Source organism: Vanessa tameamea, chromosome 4 (assembly GCF_037043105.1).
Source record: "Vanessa tameamea isolate UH-Manoa-2023 chromosome 4, ilVanTame1 primary haplotype, whole genome shotgun sequence".
NCBI classification, from domain to species: domain Eukaryota; kingdom Metazoa; phylum Arthropoda; class Insecta; order Lepidoptera; family Nymphalidae; genus Vanessa; species Vanessa tameamea.
In genome coordinates this window covers 3,214,234-3,241,861 of record NC_087312.1, presented here as the reverse complement: position 1 = coordinate 3,241,861, position 27,628 = coordinate 3,214,234, and the positions used below count along the sequence as shown (strand labels likewise).

At 35.0% G+C, this 27,628-nt stretch overlaps 4 protein-coding genes across 4 annotated transcripts in view; 2 read left to right on the top strand and 2 right to left on the bottom strand.

Annotated features, from left to right (window-relative positions):
• The first annotated feature begins 657 nt into the window (after nucleotides 1–657).
• LOC113394402 (mRNA-capping enzyme) lies at nucleotides 658–8,001 on the top strand. Its single transcript, XM_026631708.2, has 12 exons — nucleotides 658–1,029; nucleotides 1,149–1,285; nucleotides 1,669–1,836; nucleotides 2,283–2,386; nucleotides 3,060–3,126; nucleotides 3,550–3,780; nucleotides 4,339–4,471; nucleotides 5,274–5,419; nucleotides 5,701–5,866; nucleotides 6,663–6,763; nucleotides 7,144–7,331; nucleotides 7,717–8,001. Exons 1-12 carry the CDS (start codon nucleotides 844–846, stop codon nucleotides 7,824–7,826), a joined length of 1,737 nt encoding a protein of 578 aa, XP_026487493.1. The 5' UTR covers nucleotides 658–843; the 3' UTR covers nucleotides 7,827–8,001.
• Nucleotides 8,002–9,368: 1,367 nt separating this feature from the next.
• LOC113394412 (beta-lactamase-like protein 2 homolog) lies at nucleotides 9,369–11,400 on the bottom strand. The gene is made up of 5 exons (XM_026631719.2): nucleotides 11,288–11,400; nucleotides 11,065–11,187; nucleotides 10,650–10,810; nucleotides 9,899–10,224; nucleotides 9,369–9,670 (listed from the first exon to the last, which is right to left on the bottom strand). The coding sequence occupies exons 2-5, from the start codon at nucleotides 11,184–11,186 to the stop codon at nucleotides 9,398–9,400; spliced, it is 882 nt and encodes a 293-aa protein (XP_026487504.1). The 5' UTR covers nucleotide 11,187; nucleotides 11,288–11,400; the 3' UTR covers nucleotides 9,369–9,397.
• Nucleotides 11,401–12,189: 789 nt separating this feature from the next.
• Nucleotides 12,190–17,253, top strand: LOC113394405 (NADH dehydrogenase [ubiquinone] flavoprotein 1, mitochondrial). Its single transcript, XM_026631710.2, has 8 exons — nucleotides 12,190–12,336; nucleotides 12,465–12,677; nucleotides 13,262–13,554; nucleotides 13,953–14,183; nucleotides 14,619–14,851; nucleotides 15,247–15,450; nucleotides 16,056–16,123; nucleotides 16,335–17,253. Exons 1-8 carry the CDS (start codon nucleotides 12,288–12,290, stop codon nucleotides 16,472–16,474), a joined length of 1,431 nt encoding a protein of 476 aa, XP_026487495.1. The 5' UTR covers nucleotides 12,190–12,287; the 3' UTR covers nucleotides 16,475–17,253.
• A 1,592-nt stretch (nucleotides 17,254–18,845) lies between these two features.
• LOC113394409 (tribbles homolog 2-like) overlaps nucleotides 18,846–27,628 on the bottom strand; it is a 32,498-nt gene continuing 23,715 nt past the window's right edge. Inside the window, exons 4-5 of the mRNA XM_026631715.2 lie at nucleotides 21,323–21,514; nucleotides 18,846–20,626 (exon numbers count right to left, since the gene is read on the bottom strand). Coding sequence (XP_026487500.1) covers nucleotides 20,365–20,626; nucleotides 21,323–21,514 — 454 coding nt within the window. The 3' untranslated portion in view covers nucleotides 18,846–20,364. The remainder of the gene's footprint in view (nucleotides 20,627–21,322; nucleotides 21,515–27,628) is intronic.

Here is a 27,628-nt window from a genome sequence, read left to right as displayed (position 1 = left end):
AAACTTCAAAAATAAGTTATGCCTAATTCACGGTTCCAGTCATAAATTTTTAATAGGATAAATAACAATATCATTTTCAAAAGATTGATTGTTCATAATAATATCCAAACAGTTTCAATAAGAATTCAATTTTAATAAAGTGTGTATGATTGTGCAGTTTACTCACGTTAGAAGTAAAACTTAATAATTCAATTATTTTATTGTTTATGTCTTTGTCAAGACGAATTTTTGTTTCATTAAACTTAAAATCACAACGATTTTAAACAAGTTACACTTCAAAACTTAGACTATGAACACATAATATGCTCAATTATTTTAAGCATTAAAATTACTCGACGGTAACATACTTTACTATTTTATAATCTTTCTTGAAGTTTCGTGACGGCACTGCTTTTACGAAGAGGATTAAAGTAAATGGTGTTGGACTTAAAATTATGGATACATGTTTTGACTATAATAAGAACTAAGATATAAAATAAGAATTGCAGTTTAAAATAACCAGGACAAGTTGATATTTTTCAAAAATATAATTTTAAATGTCTTGAGCTCTGTGAATGCGTCTTAGTCTATTTATCCTCACATAAAAAAGTCTTGACTATTATTTATGGCCACAATAAACTCCTCACCACAGACTATATTAAGTTCATTAGATATCCGTGGAGTGCGGGCTGTGATATAGTTGTCATTTATTCACAATCACTTTCATTTCATTATTTTCTTGGATTAAATTTCTTTATATGTAGAATTGTTACATATTGTTCCATCTTTGTTATCCCTATTTTACGGTAAAATCTTTTTTAATGTTATTTTATATACAAAGGATTGGCTGGCTAAGCTTTTACCATGTCTGAAAGACGATCAAATACTATTCCTAATCGATGGCTGAATTGTCCCCGTACATCGGAAAATATTATTGGAAATCAGTTTCTTGCATTCAAAACACCTCTCAGTTCCCAATACGATAGTGAAGTTCCTGATTATAATCGTTTCAAACCAAATATGGTCTTTGAATGCGTAAAAACTTTAAAAGTAAGTAAAGATTTTTAGAACATATTTTGCAGTAATTCAAGAAGAATTGGCACTATTATTTTGTTATATTTGTATCAACAATGTACATAATTGTTTTGACGCATATAATAAAATTCCAGAGAAAGATAAGTTTATGGATTGATCTGACAAATACATCCAGATTCTATGATAAAAAAGAAGTGGAACAACATGGTTGTCGCTATACGAAAATAAAACTTCGTGGTCACAAGGAGACTCCATCCGAAGAGCAAACTCAGTATAATTTATTTTCATATATCTTAATCAACTGTTTTTGGAATTTCTCTTTGTATTTATATATATCAAGCCAAGGTCTAAACGGTCACCTGAATCCTCATATTATGTTCTCACCTATGTTTCTAAAAATATCTTTCTTTACCATTGCTCTGTCAAATCAATGCACTAAGATATTGAACATTTTGTACCTTCAGCTAAACTAGATTACTTATCTTTCAAATCAAAACATTAGTAAGAAAAAAGTGGAATGTACCTTATAGTAAAATTACTTTTATTTTCACATACAGGCCAGTAATTATTGGTTTTGCTTTACTGGTCAATGCTAATTTATTCACAGTATTCAGTAATTTATTATATTTTTATTTACCGAATATATTTTTTTAGGCATTTCATAAATATTGTAAGAGCAAGTATGGATAAAAATCCAGATGATTTAATTGGTGTCCATTGCACTCATGGTTTCAACAGAACAGGATTTTTAATAATTGCATATCTAGTGCTTGAAAACAATTGTAGTCTTCAAGCAGCTATATATGAATTTTCGAGGAACAGGTATTAATTTTTAAACAATTTTCTTAATTATCTATTATATAAAAAAATTGTGTAATCTATGAAATCTCTGTACATTTATCGGATTGTATAAAGTATTATATTGGTATCAGCAGTGTTATGCTCCCATATTTTAAAGAAGCACCTAAAGCAGCTGGTTTTGCATCTCTCTCTCTGTAATAGAATTTCATTCATTACTTTGGCCCATGTTGATGAGGAATTAGAGATTGCACTTTTGTTTGTGTAATTCCATACTATAATAATTATTTATATTTATTATATATTATTGATATTAATAATTGAATTAATATATATTAATAATAATTAATATTATTGATATTTATTATCTTCATATATTTTGAGATTAGCTGTGGTCGAAATGACTTGCAGCAGGTAATGTGTTAATTGTGCTATTTTAAATTATCTGAAACATAGTTTGTACTTTCTAGGCCTCCAGGTATATACAAACAGGATTATCTCGATGAACTGTTCAGACGTTATGATGACATAGAAGATGTTATAGCAGCCCCAGCTAGACCAGACTGGTGTATAGGTATGTTATATTTGTTTGTTTAGTTTCTCTCAGGTTAGAGGTGTTTATTTACGAGCCATAGGTACATTTTTTTAAAGATTCCACATTGAATAATGATTTTGTCTCAGACTTTGAATCATTCCCTAAGTTTAACACAGCCTACAATTTCGAATGTAAATTTATAATTCATTAATGAAAAAATTTGCATATAAACTTGTGTGAACTGAGAAAACTGATTCACACATTCTATCTCCTGGACTATCATGACTTATCCTGCGCTCTTTGTATGAGTCGCACTTTGCATGAATATCAATCAAATATCAAAAAACATGATGATTCAAAATTTTGTGATGGGCAGATTATTCTCCCTGCAGTGACCTAGCATAAAGTCTAGCTTAAAGTATTTCTTTATCAATAAGCTATTTAATACAAGATTATTCCTAATTAGACTAAGGTCCTATGCATGCTTAACAGAGCTAGTTGTACATCGCGGTTACGTTCGAGTTTTAGCTGTCAGATGTTAGGCGTTAAGTATAAAAGCCTATCGGTTTATACCAAAGTTCAAATTAGTTTCAATGGTTTGGCCGAGAGAGAGTAACAGAGTTACTTTCGCATTTATAATATTAGTATAGAATTAAGATATATAGGAATTGACATGTATATATATATATATATATATATATATAAATTTTAGAAGAAGATGATGAAGAGGAAGTAATTGAAGAGGAGGCTGGGAACAATGAAGAGGGACATCGACCAAAGTACGTATTGAAATGTAATTTATTTAATTAAATTCATATTACGAGTGGTGTGTCTATAGCCTATTCTAATGGAAGTAGGAAAAAAGATAAACAAACCATAGATTTACGTATTTCATGCTATTTGCTAATAACTCAGCTTTATTGTGGGCTGTTAAGAGTATATGATTAATATATCTTTATTTATAATACAACACTATTACACTTAACTACTTATTTCCACTTTAATTTTACTTTCAAAATTCCGATAACAATGTCGTCGACGTTCAAAACGCCATTTTTTCGCAAACCCATAGTGAATTTCATTGATGAATCAAGCTTTCGACCAATGATATCGCGTCAATTTGCTGTCAAATGTTGTTTATTTGGCTTTTTATCTCTTATGGTTGGAATAGAGTATACAATTGTTATAAAAAAAAATTTCAGGCAATCCTATAAAAAACATTTGAAGAATAAAGAATTTATACCCAAAGTTGATGGTGTAACATTAGTCGAAGATCCAGAAGTAATCAAAGTTGTCCAGTCTAAGGCGAAAGAATATTGCAAGTGGAAGAATAATGATTTTCCAGGGTCACAACCTGTTTCTATGGACTTGGAAAATATAAGAAAGCTGTCTGAAAAACCATACTCCGTTTCATGGAAGGCTGATGGCGTTAGGTAATATTTGAAATAGTTAACTTTATTTTTGTATTACATAACGACTTTATTGTAAAAGTAAAAGCTTTAACCCAGGAGGAAGACGTTTTCAGGCTATCATACCTATTACCAGTTAGAGTTAACTGAAATACAGCTTGAACCAAAAAAAATCTCACTTAAAAACAAAGATTATTGAAATTTGTACTAAGCACTCAGTACCGTGGTCTACTCGATGAATAGTTAATAATGATTGATGTGGAGAAAAAAAAACAAACCTCGGCAAAGTCCTCAGTAATTTTACTTTAAATACTTCCCAATAGTCCAACTATGTTTCTTTAAAAAAACTGTACTTGAAGTGAGTGCTTTCGAATATACAAAGGTAGATATGGGAGGGGACCGCTGGGTTGGAATGGGCACTCCGATGTGCGAGGGCGGCGCCGGGTCCCACCCGATGCGAAAAAAATTTAATCAACTCTAAATTTGTGTGAGAAAATTTGTATGCATAGAAATGTTTATAAGTTTGTGTGTGTATTTATCTAAATGTAAATATATTTATTTATATCGAGTAAATATTTTCAGATATATGATGTTAATCAAAGGTGATGATAAGGTGTACTTATTAGACAGAGACAACTGCGTATTTAAAGCTAGCAATCTACATTTCTTTCATAACAAAACACATGAACCTCTTAAGGACACGTTTCTTGACGGTGTAAGTATTATTTACATGTTAAATTGTATAAATGAGATGGAATGGCTCACTCAGCTTCAAAAAATGAACCAAACTATAACTCATGAGTCAGTGGTACTGTTGGTAAAGTTCGACGCACAATCAAATATTTCTAGTACAGATTGTGGCTACTATTCTTAATTGTTACTATATAATATAGTAGTCTAGTAGTATCTACAGCCTATTCCGACTACAGGAGGAGTAAAGTCAAAACAACTTTAACAATGAATTGATACGATGTTATTGGTCGAGATCAGTGGTTGCTAGCTGACCTTTCAGTAATGACGGACTATTTGACAATTATTTGTATTGCCATGGACAACGAACTGTTTAAAAGTAGATACAGTATATAAAGAATAATAAAGGATTCTATCTATAAATAAAGAAAACAATAATTTAGCCATTATATATAATAAAGACATTCATTTTTTTTTTTTTTTACTGAAATTTAACAGAGCTGAGATAATATTTACTTATTTCTGAATCCTGAATTGGTTCAGTGCAGTGTCCGATACTCCACTCATAGCGCTACTCGCGACGTGTTACTTTTTTGACACTTTCCAATCTCTTCGCGGACCACTTCAGGTGCTTCCAGGTGGTCCGCTACTGGTCTACGCCTTGGATAAACTCTCTTGAATAATCTAAAATTAAACTGGATAAAACTAGTTATAGATCATTTGAACTATTAGCATAATACATGATTTGTAACATACATATATCTATTTATATAATAGTACCGTTGGTCATATTTTGTTGAGTTCACATATTATTATTTATTTTTCAGGAAATGGTCGTAGATACCGTGAAAGGGGTTACAAAAGTTCGATACCTTTGCTACGACATTATACGGTTCGAAAATATGAACGTCGGCAAAGAGCCCTTCTACACTGTTAGGTTAAAATGTATTGATAAGGAAATCATAAAACCAAGGTACATAACATTCAGCTACTTTTAGACAAATATTGTATTAGAGTTAGTATTCAGTCTTGTCCAATATTCAAACTAGTAGGCCGTTAATTTAAACAAAACCAACATAAGTTCTGCTTACAATGATTCTTTTCCAAAAATCAGCAAAAGAGTGCTTCCTACTCTCAATTTAAAATCAAGTACAGATACTATCAAAACGTACGACATTTTTTATATTATATTTAAAATAAAATGTGTTCTAAGTGTTAATCTGTTTATTTGATGTAATTGTTTATGGTTTATAGAGAACGAGCAATCGAAAGCGGTAGGATAGATAAGAATAGTGAGCCGTTCCGAGTCGGCCTCAAACACTTCTGGGACGTCACGATAACGAAGCAATTGCTGGAGGATAAGTTCATCAAGACTCTCACTCATGAACCCGACGGATTGATATTTCAACCAGCTGAAGACGTAAATGGGCATATTATTTTTACAAATCGCACTTAAATTAATTAATAACACACGATACGCAATTACATTAATAATTACAAGGGTGGCTTTATAAATCTGGAAAATACATGATGTGAATTTTTTCATCAATTCAATGAAACAATTTTTTAGAAGATATAAACACAAAAATGTTATGTTCAATATTTTTGTGCTTTTATCTTCTGATTCTATTATAGGAAAATCCGCCCCTGAAGGATTAATCATATTAGAACTCAGTGGCGATTGCCCGGTTAGGGCCGACATATTTTCGATTAAAATACCATTTTCTGAACACTGATTCTTGCTGAGAGAAGTAATTCGATGATATTTACAATATAAAACAATAGAAATCAATTAAAATAGACATTCGTTGTATTCATATAATACTTAATTTTGAATTTGGAATTCACACACATTTCAAAACGTTGTTTAATATTTTTTTATTAGATTAACAACGCACTTAACCAAGTCAAGTAAATATCAGTTTTTTTAAACTTTAATATGAAAATGAAATTATATCTGGAACGTTAAATATTACACTATAAACTTTTATACGTCATTTCAATATGATTAATTGTATAATTAATATAAGTACAAAATTTCATTAGTTGCCAAATGATCAATCAATCAAACAATACAAAAAAATATATTTTTATTAAGCAAAAATTAAAACTCTTTGAAATTCACAATTCACTTTGAAATTGAACATATGGTAAAAAAATATTTATGTTAATGGTGAAAGTGCGCAGATAATGCATAACTTCTTATATCTTTTCAGCCGTATGTCGCCGGTACCTGTGACAGTGTGCTCAAGTGGAAGCCGAGCGATATGAACAGTATAGATTTTAAGCTTAAGATCGTGAAAGAAGATAGACCTGGGTAAATAAAAGGAGTGGCCCATTTGCCGGTCTGTTTACCTGTTTCACATAAAATAATATGTCTGAGAAAAACACCATTATCCTCCTTGACATCTTAACGAAATTGTTTAATCACTTCACAGTTACTAATACATAACATCAATCAAACAGTTACAATCGAGTACGGGTTCTCGATATCATTAACTCTCCTAGTGATCCTTAGTGATCTTAGAGCATTCGGTCATTCGTATTTATAGCCTATTCCAATCGAAGTAGGAATAAAGATAAATAAACCTTAGATTTACGTGTTTCATGTGATTTGCTAATGACTCGGCTATATTATGTACTACTAAGTATTATTAAATGTACACATGAAAATATATATATAATATACAATTGTAGAATGATACCACGATTGGTGGGTCAACTTTACGTCGGAGGAGGAGTGCAATATGCTTATATGAACGTCACCTCTGCTATAAGGAACCTCGACGGAAAGATCATTGAATGCAAGGTTGAGAATAAAAAGTGGGTGTTTATGCGAGAACGTAACGACAAGTCCTTCCCAAACAGTCTAAAAACAGCTGAGGGTATGAAATTTTATTACATTGTTTGCTTTACTTTGACACAATTGCTTTGTATCTTCGGATCAAATACCACTTATAGCATAAAATCAGACTTAGATGTTACCTGTTTGCAAGAAGTTTTAAAAAAGGCTGATTTTTATTAAAAGTACCCCAAAAAATCTAAGATGACTTTATTTGGACGGTCATTGTTTGGTGACAGCCGATGGCACAGAAGACCAATCAGCGTTCAAACTCAAATCATTTCTCTTAACCGATTTTTCAGAGCATTAATATATATTTTTAAAATTGAATATGAACATATTGATTACAATGGTTTTTGCATTACAATATTTCTTTCATTCTAAATCATATTAAGGTAATTAATGTTGATAATTATTTTTGTTTCCAGCGGTAGCAAAAAGTATATTAAGCCCGGTCACAAAAGAGATGTTACTACATTACATCGACAGACACTGTGTCTTCTATGATCCCAAAAAGAAACGCGCTCGGTATCAGTAGAGGTAACATTGCATTGGAAATGACGGAGTTTAATTGAATGTTTAAAAAAATGACTAAGTTTAATTTACACATTAGTGTAATCGAAGTTATTTTAGTGCCGAGGTCTCGTGTAGAATTCAAACGAATTTTTATCATCACGAAAGTGTAAGCAAATATAACCATATGCAAAAGTAAATGTTGGATTTTATTGTTTTATTATTATTTTAATGGTTGTGTTAATAAATACTATTTGAAACAGTGGCAACAAAATTGTCTTAACCATTTAGTTGTCCGTTCCACTAGTCGAACTCCTAGGAATCAAAATACTCACACCTCATTGGTCTAGGACACTATTCTAAGAATATAGATGAAAGGGAACTCGTTTCGTGGAATGGACTTTAGAATCGATTAATGATATAGAATGATAAAATATACTATTATGTATATATTAGATTTTTCAAGATTTATTTCTATCGGAACAGCCTTTACAAACTATATAATAAAAACAAACATTAGATTTACATATTTCATTCGATTTGTTTATAGTTCTGGGATACACATCGGACAGTTCTTGATTAATATATCTTTATTTGTGATACAAAACGAATCCCACTTCTTATGACTAACCCCTTGAAAAGATATGATAACAATTTTGCCAATCAAAACGCAAGTTTTTTGCGAAATCATCAAAATCATAGAATATTCAAGAAATCGACCAATATCGCGTCAATTAAATGTCAAAGTTGTTTATTTGACTTTAATCCCCTTGTGTAATTTGAATGAAATAACACACATAAAAGTTTGACGTAATTATAATCACACATCGTAATAATTATTTTTTCATGAATTTTTATATTGACAAATTAAATTTAGATTATGTCTAATCAAAATATTATATTTTATTTACATTTATATCAATACAAAAATAATTTCTTAATTTACATGATTTTTTTTGGGATAATACTGTGATTTTTTTAATTTTCAAAATATTGAAAGCAATGAATTTGTTCAGACGATTGTTGTTTAATTATCTAATTAAAATGTGATTGCCTCAAGTCTATGGTTTTAAATTTGACAACCTGCCCTTCCTTAACCAAAATTATTATCACAACCTCGTAAATATCTGACAACCTACTTAGTCATTTAAAATAATATCAAAAAAAAAATACTAAGCTACCACCTAAATGGACTACAATGGAATAATATAATTATATTATTTACGATTCTAATTACTTTTCCTATTTTAAGTACGAAGTGGAAATTTTCGCGCTCGTACATTTTTTTCTATGCTTTCTGACAAGCATTTATCTTCATAGATAATCACACTACTAATCAATTTTAATATTAACAATCGAAATTTATAATAAAACAAACATTGTAAAAGAAGATCAAGTTGTGAAGTTGTCTATTTCAAGTGACTATTGACACTCCATTGGTGTTATATCGTGACTCGTGAGCACGCATCCCAACAATTCAGTCTCATAATTTCTTCTAAACGCGCCAAACGAAGTATAACTTCAAAAATATAGGATATATTATTTTTATATTGAATTTTTACGTAAAAATACATATATATCTATTTCCTTCTTCAATTACAAGTTACTCCGAGAAGCAGTATACTGCCATTTATTTTCACCATCAACTTGAAAATATGTTATTTTATTTTCTTTTGTCAATTTTTTCAAGTGATGGCTTACATTATAGGCAGCTGCCGGCCATAACTGTTCTGGAGTTTCTACATATATTACTTTCACCAAGTCCATTTCATTAAATTTCTTTTCCATGTTTTTCTTCATCACATCGAGTATCTGCTCCTCTCTTTGATTTCTATGGTTAATATAGTATTCTATCTTTTGTGTGGGATCCTATAAAAAATACACAATTAGAAAGGTAGGTTTTAGTTTTTTGTCTTGTTATTATATTTTATATTTTTAGCTGAATTTTATATATATAAAAAAATATTTGTTAGTGTATATATACCATTAAATCAATAGAACATCAAAAAATTCACAGATTTTTTTAGAAAACAGAATATACAAGGTTTTCCTACAAATATTTTAGTGCTAAGGTCAACACTGCATGAGGACACTTACTTCAATAATGTTGCCATGTCCTGGATATATAACATTGGGTTTCAATTCCAGTATTTTACTCAAACTTTTCATGTAAGTATATAAATCTTCAAAAACTGCTGTCCCTTCACCCAATATACAATCGCCGCTGAACAATATGTTATCTTCGAGCAATGTCATAACAACATGATCTGTTGTGTGGCCAGGTGTGTGATGAATCTTAACAGTAGCGCCTTCGACTTTGATCTCTTGACCGTCAGCTAGCCAATTCAATGGCAATGTATTAGGCAATTCACTGTCTGGGGCATCGCTTGAGTCTCTCTTGTGTTTCCAAATTTGTGGTTGTTCTGTATGGTATGTGGATTTTGTATGAGTAATTCAGCCAACATTTTTTAAAATTATTTAAATATTTTGGATATTCAAAACATTTAGAAACCATGCAATATCTCTTAGAACTAAAGCCTGGGGTTTTTATTGGAAATTGTTGAACAAGAGAAATTTACTTCATAACTTCTGTTTTTCCTATGTGCAGATTATATGTCAGTTTTAATATAAATTTATATAAACAAAACCTATTTATTGCTACATCAATTCAATCGTGTAGGACAATAAAGCAAGTCAGTGTAATTGCAGGCACTTTACAAGGGTCTTAATATATTGGTTTCTATAGATTGTAATGCATCATAACTATAATAGGAGGTGATTACTTTCCATCAGGTGGCAATTGTACGTTTAACTTTCTATTTTTAATAAAAAACTTGTATTTACAGACTTGCAATTGTTCCATAAAGATTTTCAACTCCACCAATATGATCGTGATGCCAATGTGTTACCACAATATGTTCAATATTGATTTGTTCTGCTTTAACTACTTCAGCAAGGTTTTTCTGATAATCCTGTACATCTCTATCACCCGTATCCAGCAATATACGACTAAAAACAATATATTTAATAAGCATTCTGTAATTTAAATTATAATTAATATTTTATGGTTAAAATTATTACAACATTAATAAAATTTGGTGTTTTCATCACAATAATAAAAATAAGTTAAGATTATTATTATATATTAAAAATATGTTCATTTACTTTAAATGTTTTAAGTTGTATTAGCAATTTTTTTTATTTCTTTATTAAAATTTAATTAAATTAATTCAGGTAAAATAAAATAAAAAACATTTACATACTTTCTGCCGTTCCCAATTAAATAAGTATTGGTACCTTGCAGAGTCATAGGACCAGGATTACAACCAAGTATGCGTATTACTCTATTTGATAATTTGGTCACAACTGGAATAACCGCAGCCATTCTATATCAGATATAATTATAAATTGAATGTCTATCTTATCATGGTTCATATTTTTTTAGTAAATAATAAAATTATGATAATTATTTTGCTGAAAACTTACTTGGTACGTCTTAACGAGGCTATATAGATATTAAATATTAAGAGTTAAATAAAAAATATTACTTTAAACAGCGTTTGTCTAAACTAAAAACTCTAAAGTTCGATTTATCTGATTATCATGAGAGTAATTGTTTTATACTTTTTTATCAATTGTGTCATCTGTCACTGGTGGCTGTAGGTGTCAACTTTTGATTTTTTTTATGTATTTCATTTCGGACACGATAAAAATATAGCATTATACACTTTACTATAGTCTTCTAACCACGAGAGGAAAAAAGGCAAATAAACAACATTTGACATTGAATTGACGTGATATCATCGGTCGACAATTTAAATAATGTATTCATTATGGATTTGCGAAAATATGGCATTTTGAATGTTGACGAAACTGTTATCGGAACTTTGAAAGTAAAATTGGATATAAGTAGTTTAGTGGAACTGTGTGATATTATAAATAAAAATATATTAGTAAATAATCCTTAGATGTGCATAATCAAACTTTAAGTTTGTTTATCTTTATGCCTTCTTCGATTGGAAAAGACTATACGTATACAAGAAATTATCTACAACTATTTACCAAATATATAAATTAAAAAAAAACACAATACCTTTTGCAATAGTCCTAGTACTATTACTGTCCTAGTACTATTATGTCGTACAATATAACATTCAACAATATTGTAAACAACACAGTAAACAGCAAATATTTGTTGCTGGTTAAAATTTCCTACTAATTTTGACGACGGCCAAATCCTAAATTTAGAAGAATTAAAATTATTATTAACACCTTACTTTTTTAAAATATGATAAAAAAATACTTATATATTTTAAAAAAGTACATTTCATCTTATAAATATTCAAATTACCTACTAACTTTTTAAGCTGTTAGTCAATTAGTAATGTTTTACAGTAATCTGTGGTTAATATTTTGGATGTTGACATTAGCTTAGTAGTTGACAGTTGACATTTTCAGGTTTCCTTTTCGAGGAAGAAAATAAAAAATGGCTGGTGCGCTGGCGAGAATTATTCAGGGGACGAAAAATAATTTAGGTAAGGGTATATTAATGTAACGTAAATTTGCATATGCTATAACAAAAGTTAGTAAATTGAATAAGTTTGAGTCTAGTGATTATTGCGTAGTGTGAACAACTTACATAATATTTTGACATATATTATAGGTATAATCGGACCTTTGGCAACGATCAACAATGGATCAGTACGATTTCAACAGACGGAAAGCACTAAAACAAAGTTTGGGCCACTGGCTGACAGTGACAGGATTTTCACCAATTTATATGGCCGTCATGATTGGCGACTTAAAGGAGCCCTGCGACGCGGGGACTGGTATATGACTAAGGAGATCATGCTCAAGGGCGTAGACTGGATTGTCAGTGCGTATTTAAATATACATATGAATTATTTGTGTATTACGCTTAAATTAAATGTGTAATGATATCAAAGCAATAATATGGTTGAAGTTGTTGAAATATTTTCTCTACAATATTTTAAAGGCAGCATAGATTTTGACTAATGTTTTTAATTACATTAAAAATACTTACTGGAGGATAGTAATCCTAACAAACATTTGTTTTAATTAAATTAAAGAAACACATTAAAAAAAAGCCACAAGCCTGAATATGTACCAACATGGTGTGATACATGTGACCACTTTTTTTTAAAAAGTAGGTTTACTGATGTGCAGTGTGCCACCATCACTCGAAAACATTAACTGTATACTGTAAGGTATTGCACAAAACCCAAGTCGAACTTGTGTCAGCCCAGTCACTCGAATATGTCACCGAACAATTCCTAGAGTTGCAAGAGGAATTATGTGCAAGTTTGTGTAAACATGATATGAAATATTAGTTTACCCCTAAATCTATTTAGATACTAATCAAATAACTAATGATTCAGAATTCTGAAAATATTACTGAAACTCTGAAGAATTAAATGTAAAATGTTTTTTGTATTTTAGATGAACTCAAGACATCTGGACTCCGTGGTCGTGGAGGTGCTGGTTTTCCAACTGGTATGAAATGGTCCTTCATGAACAAGCCTTCTGATGGTCGTCCCAAGTATCTTGTAGTGAATGCTGATGAAGGAGAACCAGGCACCTGCAAAGATAGAGAAATTATGCGCCATGATCCCCACAAGCTGGTTGAGGGATGCCTGATAGCTGGTAAAGCTATGGGAGCTCAAGCAGCTTACATTTACATTAGAGGAGAGTTTTACAATGAAGCTAGTAATCTACAAGTGGCTATTGCTGAGGTGTGTACAGCTATGTGATATAATTTTTTTTATACATATATATTTTGTTACCACGCTAAGCCTACTGGCAACAAGCACCTGGGTGCTAGCGGTCCATTCAATATTCCCTCCACAAAAAATATCTCAAAGAGACCTTCTGGGGCATCTCACCGATGATGATGAAGACTGGATTACCATCGGAGAGCCTTCCCCCAAAGTAAGGTGTTTGGGGTTTTTTCCATATGCACCCTGAATTAAGATGTTCCTGCATAACATAGCTGTTTACTTAATGCTTGATCTAAACAAGCAATCTGAGAAAATTGAAAATTATATGATTTGAAATTTCCTATTTGTTTAATTACTTTAAAAACAAATCAATAACAAATATCAATTTGAAGTATGGAATCTGTTCTTTACAGGCATACCAGGCTGGTCTGATCGGTAAGAATGCTTGCGGGTCCGGCTACGACTTCGACGTGTTCGTGCACCGCGGCGCCGGAGCGTACATCTGCGGAGAGGAGACGGCACTCATCGAGTCCATCGAGGGCAAGCAGGGGAAGCCCCGACTCAAGCCACCGTTCCCCGCTGACGTTGGTCTCTTCGGATGTCCCACCACCGTCAACAACGTCGAGACCATCGCAGTCGCACCTGTGAGATACTATTGTATAGCCCATGCACAGAGATTCGAAAACAACTTAGACGACATTCAAAACGACATTCTTACGTGAAATTACTATAAATATCATAGATTATTCTAGGTCATCGCTGATATCGCTTCAATTAAATATCAATGTTGTCTATTTGTCTATATTCTTATATACGGGTCTCATCCTAAGTCACATAGTACAGAACTTCGTCTACGAAACTTTTATCGGAATTTTAGAAGCAAATTTAAAGTGGAAATTATTAGTTAACTGTAATAGTGTTGTATTATAAATAAAGATATATTAATCATAATCTCTTAGTAGTGCATGATATAGCTGAGTTATTAGCAAATCTTATGAAACACGTTAATCTAAGGTTTGCTTATCTTTTTCCTACTTCCATTGGAATAGGCTATTCATTTTTAATGATAACATTTCCAGAGCATCTGTCGTCGGGGTGGCAAGTGGTTCGCGTCGTTCGGCCGCCCGCGTAATAGCGGCACCAAGTTGTTCAACATCTCTGGTCACGTGAATACACCCTGTACCGTGGAGGAGGAGATGAGTATCCCTCTCAAAGAGCTCATCGAGCGACACGCCGGCGGGGTGACAGGTGGATGGGACAACTTGCTGGCCATCATACCCGGAGGATCGTCGACACCGCTCATACCGAAGGAGTGAGTATAGGATTTATATTTATTCATCATCTTTTTTGGCATCTAAAATGGTAAATGATGTTGTATTAATTTAGTTTGGCATTTATTATTTCTACATAATAGAAAAGTGGATAGAACCTTAGACTGGGCTTGCGCAATCGGCAATGTGCTCTAACACATAGATCTAAGTATAACTATATAAATTAGTTCTTAAGCTAACATACTATAGTGTAAATTTATTTATGTAAGAAACTTTAAATATTAAAAATAATATAATACAATAATTACAAAAACAAATATTAATTTAGTAAAAAACTAATGTTTATTGAAATTTATTGGAATTTTAATTGAATAAATTATATTTAAATCATATTCTGTCATAACAGTTTCTTTATAAAATCGTAATTAATTTTCAGTGTTTGTGAAACAGTCTTAATGGACTTTGATGGTCTCGTGGCCGCTCAAACTTCCCTGGGTACGGCAGCTATCATTGTAATGGACAAGTCGACTGACATAGTGAAGGCCATCGCTCGTCTCATCATGTTCTACAAGCACGAGTCGTGTGGTCAGTGCACCCCCTGCAGAGAGGGTGTATCCTGGATGAATAAAATGATATATAGGTATGTAATCAATTTTGTAGATTTTATTTTGGTCTAATTTTGTACTATTGGATAATTATAGTATTGTATTTTTTACATCTTGGGATATCATTCTGTGGTCTGGTGCTCAAAGGTAAAATAACCTATACATACAGGTAATCAGAATTGAAACAATTACTGTTCGTTATATTGTTGAAATTGTTAAATTTAGGCAGATTTGGAAAAAAAAATTTAAAATTCAGCCTCAATGGTATTTTGGACTGTTAAGAACCAGGTTACCGAACTAAATATTGCTGACCATATTGTAACGGCAGAAGGGATAGGTGTTGAAAATTTGACATATAGATAGATTATAGTCTGGAATAGTTTCTTTTTATTTGGGAAAAGTGTACCAAACACCTGTAATCCCTACCACTCTTACTTTTACTCAGTAGATGGCTGGAATTTATTATATATATTTTATTCCAGACTATAGATTAACATCTCATAGTAAAACCGACATGGATTAGTTTTAGTATCTTAAAAGGTTCGTATTATATGTACAAATAGTATTCAAAAAAAAGAAAAACTATACAGAGATTTATGAAAAGTGATGTAAAAGTCATTGGTATAATTATTCTTTTTAGATTCGTCGATGGTAACGCGTCTCCAAAGGAGATTGATATGTTGTGGGAGATTTCCAAACAAATTGAAGGTATTTACTTGCATATTTTACTTGAATAAGTTAGTACAGTGTCGATAAGGAAATGAAAATGAAATAGTTAAAACAAAACATTATTACAATAATGTTTTGTTGTATAATTACGATATGAATATGATAAAAGTTAAACAGAACATTTGTATAATAAAAATATTTACACAGTTTTTATATTGTCTGTGCAAACATATCGCTTACGATCACGCAGGACACACGATCTGCGCGCTGGGCGACGGCGCGGCGTGGCCGGTGCAGGGCCTCATCCGACACTTCCGGCCCGAACTGGAGCGCCGCATGCAGGCCTACGCGCAGCAGCACGGGCCCAGCCGCGCCGAGCGCCTCTACTAGCGGGCCCGCCGCACGGCGGACGTCGTTAACGGATGTCGGCCTCCAGAATATCTATACGTCGACTCTGTGTTTCGTATCCACGATATCGAAATGATTTTGCGTCGATCTATATATTGTTTTGAGGCCAACTGTACCTCATTTATATAATAAAACGATGAATTATTGAAACTAGTAAAAATATAGAGACGAATATGAGGTTAACTTTTTTTTAAATGACAATTTTTTTTTAAATTAAACCTATGAAAATGAGCCGACAGTTTGTATGAAAGAGATTCGTCCTGAATGCGGGCTAGTTTCACGACCAATATAAAAGAACTTGTTGTTAATTTTACTCTTAACTCAAACTGCACGATCGTGAAATTAGCTGTCGTTCCAATGATACCTCGTTTATTTAAAACTTGAGATTATCTCAATACAATTTCAATAAAATAATTTTCGATACACAAAGGCTGTATCTATTCGATGCGTTCAATTTCTGGAAACTAAATATTTAAAAAAAGCATTGATGTTTGCGAATCTGTGATTTTGATATCGAAATTAATATTTTGGTTCCAAATTTAAACTAATATGCGTCACTATTCGAAGCCAGCAAAATCACGATATCACTCAATTATATATAAATAAAAATAAAATATCCAAGGATCTTACATGTTAATGTGACAGTCGGCTATCGGTTGACTGACTATCACAGATTATATTGTGGTATTGTAATAACAATGTATATTATGTCCAAGTAAGCTGTCAGTAGTGTAAATAATTTAATAAAGTTACAGATCATTTTCAAATTGTTTTATTTTTTTCTTTTAAAATAATGCTGGCGTGCTTATTATATCTAACATGGTATAAATTATCATGACACTGTCACGTAAAACAATGAAATTAAATAATAATTTCAAACAGAGATGGCTCAGTGGTCACGCGTGAATCTTAACTGATGATTACTTGTTCAACGTTGAAATTTTAGCAAGCACCACTTAATGTTCAATTGTTTATTTTATGTTTATAATAAATCTAATGCTTGACTGAGGGAAAACATTGCGAAGTAATGTGTATTAAACCAGACCTGTAACAGTTCGGTGGAATAAAGCTCAATCCCTTATAAAAGAAGTTTCTATTAATTTAATCTGTCATTCGAGAAATTTAAATAAAACAAAATATACTTACGTAAATAAACACTTGATATTTCATTAAATGTACTCAATTTCCACTCTTAATTTTATGTATATTGCAGCATATAAGCAATTAAATTGAAATTGCTCTCATGCGATAATTTCTTCGACGTATGCTATTTGTCAGTACATAAATAATATTTATAATCATGCTTTGAAGCTGTTAATTTACAGTAAGATTTTTGTTATTAATAATGATCGAATATTATTAAATAATAAGTATAAACTGAAAATCAAATATCGCTGGATGCAGGCCGCTACTCACCGGTCAAGGTGGAAGTCATTGGGAGAGGCCTATGTTTAGCAGTGGACGTCTTACGGCTGATATGATGATGATGATGGTGATTTAAAGTAATGGTAGTGTATTTTAGGAAGGTAGACGAATAAATGGATCACCTAATCCAATGGTCATAATCGTCGCCAACTTGTCGCCAAACACTTGTCTAAGATTTATCATCTGTGTCTGGAATGCAGGAATACAGCAATTTTTTTTTTAATGTGATAGGTAGCAAACGAGCAGGAGGCTCATCGAAATAATAATATAATATTCTGAATTCTCATCATGATTGATTGGGTAGTACCCAACTATCTACAACTATAACTTTATAAGTAATCACGTATGTAGTTGTTATTTAAATAAATACATCTCAAATAAGATAATTCTTTAACTTAAACAAGAGTTATTAGTCACGAGTTCCTTGTATTATTTTCCTCGAATTATATCAAAATTTGATTGATGTATTATTATCATTATATGAATTTCCGTCCAGCCTAAGATAGGCTTAAATACGTCACAATTATATAAATATGAACAAATATTTTTTTGTCACATTCAATCAATTCGTTTTTTTTTTTAAATAATTAGCCTTATTCTTAAGCAATTAACGTTGGCTGTTGAAAAATTTATGTGATATACAGACACTAGACAGTCGTAAAACAAACGCGATTGAACGGATTTGGACGACCTTCGCTTAAGATCCATGTGTTTTATTCATTATTTAAAAGAAAAAAAATCGACTGGCATCAACTGTAAACATTTTTTTCTTTAGATGACGAGTGATAGTGATTTTGGACTTGTAAAAATTCTATTGAATATTGAGTTTTTTTTTTTCGACATTCGCAAGAATGCCTGTCTTTATTCTCATTTATTTTACAGGTTTTTTTTTTTTTCGTAGGGCTGACGTAGTAAGAAAAGTGCGGTATAATTTTCTAAATTATTTATTCCCTCTATCATTTCTTCCTTTTTTTGATAACCTTATTATATCTTAGTTTATTTACAGTTTGTATAAATTAATGTATTAATAGTATATTATACAGTAAACTACAATTGTACAGTACGCTTTCAAAATTGAAAGACTTGACTATATCGAAATCACTTTCAATTCTATGAAAGATCAAACAGGAATTCAAAAGACAATGCAACAAGACTGATAATTACAAATAAAAACAACAATTTTGATAATCATGGTAACATTATCGATTTTTTGAACGATTCGATTTATAAAAAAAAATAATGATTTCAAATTCAAAATCGATTTCAACTCAACACCAAGTACCAATTATATAATTAAATATTAGGAAGAAGTGCCGCCGTCACACCGTCAATTACAACAACGAATAAATTAATTAAAATTAAATAAATGGCACAAACCAAACTACGATCTTATTCGGTACATGGTGATGCGAATAACATAATTTTGATCGATAAAGTTTATAACAAAATATTTATTTCACACGTATATATGCCGAATACATAATCATGATATAGATAACCGAAAATCAAATATAATACTCTATGATGGAAGCAACAGATCGTCGTCAAACAAAAGACATTCGCTTCTGTACAACAACATAATGGCAATCAAGTAATCGCTAAATAACATCGGTGGAGATCACAATTACACGATATAAATTTATTATTTTTCATATAAATACAAAATATACACACCTAGGTAGTTCACCTAAAACTATAGCCACAATTTCAATGCAATATATCCATCTATATTGATGTGAAATCGACATATTTAATTGGCTTAACAGGAATTACCGCAGTAGTTAACAGAACGCTCCGCGCGCGCACGGAGCGAGATGGATCGCTTATATTTCATAGTTAGATCACAAAAACGCGATATCAGTCTCACTTATTCTGTCATTACGAACTTTACACATACCACAGCTGTAAAAGCCGACGGAGCGCCAATAAAAGCCGCATACAATTGATTATCCTATTAAAAGAGTTTATTACGTTCTGCATGTATCGATTATGCGATTCTTATTGTGGTACCGTTCGCTTCTACTTCATAAATTAAGCGGACGGGCGGATAACGGACCCGCCGCCTTCGCCCGTCCCGTAATCACTAAATTAAAATCTCGATAGAGACCTTTATTTGGCTTGGGATACTAATCGCTGAAATTTAAACATCGACGGAGCGCGGGATCCGACATTTCAGTCAGTGACCGCAAGCTTACACGGATTTAGGCCGGATTACAATTAAATGAAAACTTTAGGCCTTCGGTGTACGAGCGCAGGGACCGGGCCGAGTGTAGGGTTGTCATTCGCCGAATAATATTATTGATTTAATTTGGACATATCATACAGATTCCATTCAAAGCAATCATTCTATGAAACTTCAGGACCTTCGCGAATGACAGCCCTAGTTGGCTATTGAACGATGACACGATGCGAGTAACTGGTGCCAGCACCAGTCCGAGGGGTCGGCGTTAGTGGTCCTCGTCCATGGGCACGTCGGGCACGAGGCGGTCGAGCGAGGCGGCGGCGCGCGGCGGCAGCTCGTTTCTCGGGTCGCGAGCCAGCCACGGGTGGCGCAGCACGTCGCGCGCACTCAGCCGCTCGCACGCCTCCCGCCGCAGCAAGGAGCGTATCAGGCATTTACCTCGCGACGACAGGCACTCTGGCACTACGAAGTAACCTCGAGATATCTTCGCAAAAAGCGATGCGTGCTCCGAGTCGTTGAAAGGATACCTGCGAGACGGAAAAGATATATTAGCTAGGCAAAAAAGCGACATAATTCGATAGAAAAAATGGTTCGCTCGAGACTGATCTTATCTAAGTATAAAGATAACAGATAGGCTCATTAGAACAAAATCTGTTTTTTTTAAAGCAAAGTCAAAATTAATGAGTGTCGCTCGGAGAGGGCAGATGCGCGAAACAAAAACTCGAAAAGCCAGGTAAGCGCGATGGAACCCTTCCGGCGACAGGTGAAGCGGCGATTGCGGCAAAATCCCGAGTTTCGAATTTAAATTACGGGTGCACGGACCCGAAAAAGTAGAAAACAAAGGATCGCGAACGGCAGGTGCGGACGAGGGCGGCCCGCTTCGGGGAGGGAACAACGTCTTCGCCACATGACTGCGCAGGTGCGGCGAAGATTTCACGAGACTCATTTATATATGTGGGTGATATAATTGCTAGCCGTTGGCGCGTAACGGCCGACAGGTGATCATCCCTGTATGTCGCCAACGGTCGCCGCGACCCTTACATTGCGTTGTGATCTCTAAAAACAGTAAGTCCCACGCTAAGCAGGTGAAGACGCCCACCCCACTGCCCTACGTTTTATTTATGCGCATTTAATTGCGACTAACCTAAATGTTTTAATGAATGAGGTAATGGGTCGATCGGAATTCCCGACCGTTTAGTCTAGTTGTATAATTAGATACATACCTTCCAACGAGCATGGTGTACAGAATGACGCCGAGCGACCACATATCGGCAGCTCTGCCCGAGTACGTCCGATGGGCCCGGAGAATCTCGGGCGACACGTACGCGGGACACCCTCTCTTATCTTGAAGGAGATCTTCTTCAGGGTCGTCTAACACGACCGCATCTTCTAACGACTCAAGCTTTAGTGTCGTCCTGAAACAAAAGAAATTACACATGAATAATTCGTTCATACTCGATTGGAGTCTCGTTGTATATTCTTATCACAGACGAAGGTCCGTTTAACCCGTTATATTGTCGGGTCAACTGCATTTGACGTGCATTGACCGGTGACCCAAATAAATCGCGAATGTTAGGTTGTTAGTAATATAATATCCATACCGACGCGACTCGTGCGCTCGGCCGTAATGGATCCCTTTGTGAACGATCCTTTGACCGGCTACTATTAACGGTTCCCGCGTGCGACTAATTAGTGAAGCACTGTACATAAAAGCGAAGACCTCTCGCGATCGTTGCAAAATATTTCTCTCATTCAGGGATTTCACTGCGTATGCAACTGTAATGTCATGTAAATAATTACATGGCGAACTATAAAGCTGTTCGATGACGCAATAGGTTTTGTTTCATCACCACGGGCTTTGGGCGCACAGCGACCTCGTATTTAACAGCAGCATCGTTTCGAAATGCATTAAATGCACAGTTCGAAACAGTACCGTACCGTACTGTTCTGTAGAATTATAAATAATGTAGATATGAAAAGGGTACGATGGCCGTCGCTGAACGAGACGCTTTCGTTCCCTGGGAGTGCTATTGAACTTCTAATATTTACTCAGTTGCACGAATAATGTATTTCGTTTATAGCTAACCAATTTTATAGCGTTCTTTGTTTTTTAAGTTTGTCCACAGGAACCGACTAAACGTCATGAGTTAAATTCAGTCACGATATGTTAATATTAGATATTATGGTCAGGCAGGTGCACAAATGCAACCACGGAGCCAGTAGAACGTAGTCGGGGCACGCGATTTTTTAAACATACGAAGAATACCCTGCGGGAAAACGGTAAGTTGGACGATTATTGAAAAGAGCCTCAGATTAACTTCGTTAATAACTATGTAGAATTATCTAGAGGACGAGAGCACAAGGTAAGGGAATCGTATAGAAATGATAACCTGTGGATACACAAATTGTCTTAAATATCAAGTTTGCTCGAAGCGCAGTTACGAAACCCGTAAGTTGCGGTTTCAACTGCTTAACAAATAGTGCGCGAGTCACCAACACTGACGTAGCTCATACAACGGTTGTGCGAACGCCAGCCGTGATTAACATAACGCAACGCCGCAGCGATAATTTAAGAAGTGAGATAAAGAGATAGTGATTTATGATTAACGTACATATTTATGAATCGATCGTGACAATATGGAGCGCCGCTCTAACTAAAGGTTACTCTTGTTATGTCTTTCGCAATACGTTTAGCACGCGAGATACGCGCGCACCGATGGAAATTGCTTTTGTTATACACATATATATGTGCAAATTAAATAAACTCCGATACTTTAGTTATGTAAATTAATTTACTTTCTGACATGATAATGTTACTTTGTCGAGATGTTTTTACTATTTCTTTTAAATCTAATCGCGAGCTGAGCGGTGCGAGATTGACGTCATTACCCTTTTTCGACAGAGAGCGGAGCGGGAGTCCTCGTATCCGTTTTAGGCGACTGCGCAATGATCCTAATTAAATCCCTTACAGCAAGGCTAAAGTGCGATGTCTGCAGTTGCAATCGATTCGTATTTCGCAACGTGTAAATAAGTTACACGGTGTCGTAAGCCGGTCGGAAGGTTGGCCGGATTTCCGAGCGTGTTCCGAGCGGCGCGGGCGCTGGCGGCGCGTGGCCTCGAAGGATTCTCGGTTGCGGACGCGGGACCGCGAAAGGACAGCACCGCGCTGCCACCGAAGCGCGCTGGCTTCACTAGACCTGCTCTACCTGCCATTGCTCCACATGCGAGGTCACTCGCATACTTCGTTTAGGTGAAAATTGCATATAATTAAATATTGTTACTGTATTTGTTCTTGTGATAGGTAAGTTGGCCTGCTATTTTATGATTAGCTCTTGCATATAGTATGTTGATGTTTTGTTTCTTAATAGTATTTATTTTTAAATGGGATCGTGACGACTCTGAGCATAAACATATTACAACAACATAAACTTGGTATATTGAGTCACGTATGCGTTGCAATAATATTAACTAATAAGCGTTTCGTTTAAATTATGAACGGTGTGTAGTCGTGTACTCTGTAACGTTCGCCTTTGCCTTGGTCAAGACGCCTAGCTTCGACCACGAGCACCTCAAAAACTTACGAAATTGGCAATGAATTAATTCAGGTGTATTATTCTTTAAAATTACTTATTAATGATCTTATATAAGTATTAGTTTATTGATACGTTAATATTATGAAAGATAGTGTGGGAGATCGCCCACAATTAGCGGGATGCGCCAGCGCAAATTTCGCAATGACCGTCATTGCTCAACTCAACCCTGACAGTTTCGTAACAAACAATGGCAGCCGCGGCACAGATGCAGCACACATGCATGCACTTCCTGCTCGACTTTATATCGCTATGACGAACGCTTGCGCAATGATGGCTAACGCTTTGTGTGCGACCGTACACAAAATCGTCTCGATGCGTCGAACGCGGGTCTTGCGAAACACTACTCTTAATACTTCGTCAGCGATTCATAATTCGTTTGCTCTCCGTATCGATAGTTCCGTGCCCTGCGACGATAGTTAGTCATAGGTTTTCGTAACGCGCATTGTAGGAACATGTGGTGTCGCAAGCGCATTGCCACATAAGAGCGGAGAAGCCGGGATAAGTTGGGAAACCATCCCGGCTCTACCCAATTACACACGGCCGCACGCATTGAGCAATCGCGTTCGTTCCCACTACCGAAATGGTTCTGTGATAACGTTCCATAGTGAAGTGATAGCGCTGATATATCAGAACAATTAAAAAGTACCTTTAAATAATATTGTGAAATAAAGTAATTAAATATTGCCATGATGTATGAATGAGGTTTCGCGATAGCTGCATTTACGTTCCATATCAACGGCACAATTTAGGTCTCAAAACCGCACAAGCTGCGGCATGGCTTGCTTTATCGGAGCCGCGATAACGCAAGGCGTAAGTTTTGAAACCAAGCGCTGGGCTGCTTGCGAAAACGCTAATGTGAACATCGGTTGCAAAATTGTTTTAGTTTTAAAATCGAATGCGACGGCAATGAACAGGAGAATGAGCTTCGTCACACTGATGACATTTATCGAAGTAAAGAGATCAAGTAGCGCATTGGACCGCAGCAATATGAACCGTATTTGGCAGGCATGTGGCGCGCGTTCACGGGACGCATGTCACCGCTCACAATGGATTATGAGGCGTTGCGATATGGCATGTTGCAAGCCTGGGCGGCGGTCCAAGCCGCCGAAATAATCCCGTGTTGCAACTACGGAGACTGCGGAACGGGCGCCACTCCAGAGCCTGTTGCGCAAATGCTAGTAACCGATATGTAATTGGCCAATTGCACGATGTCATCTTCGCTTCACGCTGCATCGTTTACGAAATAACCGTTCGACGACCCCGACTTCTATTACGCGAAAATTACGCAACGAAAGAAAGCGTCCGGAATGCGTCCGCAAAAAGAATCCAAATTCTCATTGATCTCCCTCGCGGCTCGAATCGTTGCAATTACACCGTTACGTGGTCGCGAGTGTTAATTCCGGTGAGCGGTCGGCTTTCTAGCGCGGGGTCGGTGTACGAGGCGGCGTGTCGCAAGAATTTCTCTGGCGTTGCGAACGAAGAAAGCGCGACCTCTCCGTTTTGCAATCGCACTCCGGCGGAACGGAGAAAGACTACCTCCTTAGAAAGTGTACTTGAGGTGTAGGGGCCGGAGTGTAGCTTGTTAAAAGTTATTAGATGCTTTTGACACCTATATTGAAGTTTTCTACGACGAGGACGGTAGTAGAGTTTAATATGATAGTGTACGCATGAATTGAGTAAGTAGGCACTTACGCAAGCTGCGATAAACGTTCGGCCTAATGTCACAACGCGTGAATTACTTCCGTTCATTGACTCCTCTGATATGTCTATGTACTATTGCTATCCGTGTCGAAATACTTTCTCTGACCGACAAAATTATGTATGTGGGACTAAAAAAGTCGGCCGCGCCGCGAAAAAAATCCAACATCGCGTATCCATTTTTATCTTTAAGGATCATTAACAGATACGCTCAAAGTGAACGCAACTAGCGATGCATATCGCGTTGTAGCATAACTCAGGCAGGAATTCTGTCGAGCGGGATGTTACGCGAAGAAATTGCGCAGGTAAACTTACACTAGTTTAAATGTTATCTTTCATAACTTGTTGTTACGTTCGTAACCAACTTTTCTAATGGTTGTGAAACGTATATTAAAAAGCCGATGCTCCCACAACGTTGATGATCGCATATAACGCATTATGAAAGATGATTGTAAAAAGGCATAACGTTCGTGTGATAGTGTTTCTCTTAAGATCTTTCGCATTAACTACATCATGTTGCCGTGAGAGGAATAATTATGCTCCAATCATACCCACCTACGCTTCGCTTAAGTAGAATCGAGCGGGGACACCTGGCGACAGGTGCGCGTGCCCGGCACTCTTATTTGTGGAGGTCGCCGTAACGAGAATACCATAAAGGGCAGCTGAATATGTTTGTTGCTCGACAGATGCGGTCTAGATCGGTCGATAAATAAAAGAGTAAATCCACATCCGCGAGCGCTTGAGCAGTTTCCGCCGCGGCTCATACGCAGCCGGAATAGACGATTGTTCCGCCCTGCAAACGTTTCCGCCTTATTGTAAGTCGGAAACGAAAACACGACGTGCACCTTCCTCGTGTATTGCACAGCAACGACGCTGTTTTGCAAATTCGGAGCAGGCGAAGGAATCAGAACGATAATTAATCATTAAAGTTAGTCTTGCAGATTTCAACGCAAGAGCTTGCGATATAATGAGCGATGGTCGCGGACCGGGCAATTCCTTACATTGCATACGATCAGTTGCAGTGTAGGATTATACGTATTTCTTAATTGCGATTACAGATGTTCCACTAATAACTTAATTTCGTCGGAGACAGTTATGAAAGTTTCTCGAACATGATCAACTTATGCGTGTTAATATAATAAGTATGACAATGAGTAACTCTTTGATGATTAATATTCTTGGGAGCCGTCACGGAGCCTTTGAGTAATCCTTCTGAATTTTGTAACTGTATAGAACATTTGTAAAACGCTCCGCGTATGTTTTGAACTAATGTCGATCCTTGCGTTCGGTTTCTTATGTTTGCACAAGGCGCAACCATCGAACAATTGAATTACACCCACCTTGCTTCCCGGTTTAAAAATTTCATTAGGTAATTGAACAAACTTTGAAACTCGTTACAACTATAAAATATCTTCTAAAATAATGAACCTCGTCTGTAATACGATTCTTTCAAATATCAATATTAACATAATATCGTAAGACAATACCAATTTACTCAGATGTAAATACAAAAAGCTTTGGGATGACGTAGGAGTTTCGAAAACGCAAAATAAGCGATGTTGCGATTTAACTTACGAAATACATTTGCCTCGTGGTTGCAGAAACGCGTGGGACGACAAATGGGTTTAATCTCTGACGGTTCGAAGCTTATTCATTACACTGTCCGTATTATATCACATGTTTATAGCTATTAGGTACGAGTCAATAATTGGCAATATTTTAAAACTGTCTTACACAAATGCGATCTCGAAACCATCTCTTCGATTAAATTTCATAATATTTTTTCCTTCAAATAAATGTTTGTACACTTCTTAATTATTATCGAAATGGTTTGAATATCGAACTCGATATTGGAAAGTCGAAGAAATAAGCCCAGATACATTTATCGTGATTGTCAACATTTCCCTAGGACCTTATCTCCGAAATTCCAAAAAAACATCACCAGTTGTTTATTTGTACGGCCGCTATCGATACGATAGTAAAATATTTTGTAATGACGACCAGGCTTCGTTTGCCTAAGCTACAAAACGAATTTATCACGATTTGTATTGCGAAAATATCATTCGTAATATTTTGTTATTCGAATATGTTATTTGTAATATTCCTCTCGTTGTTTGTATTGACATGGTAATATTGGAGGCTTTTAATAAAGCCAGGGCAGTGCGTGAACGCATAAATTAAATTATTTATAGTGCATGGACTGGAACGACTTAGGCCAAGACAAGTTTTGATATAGTT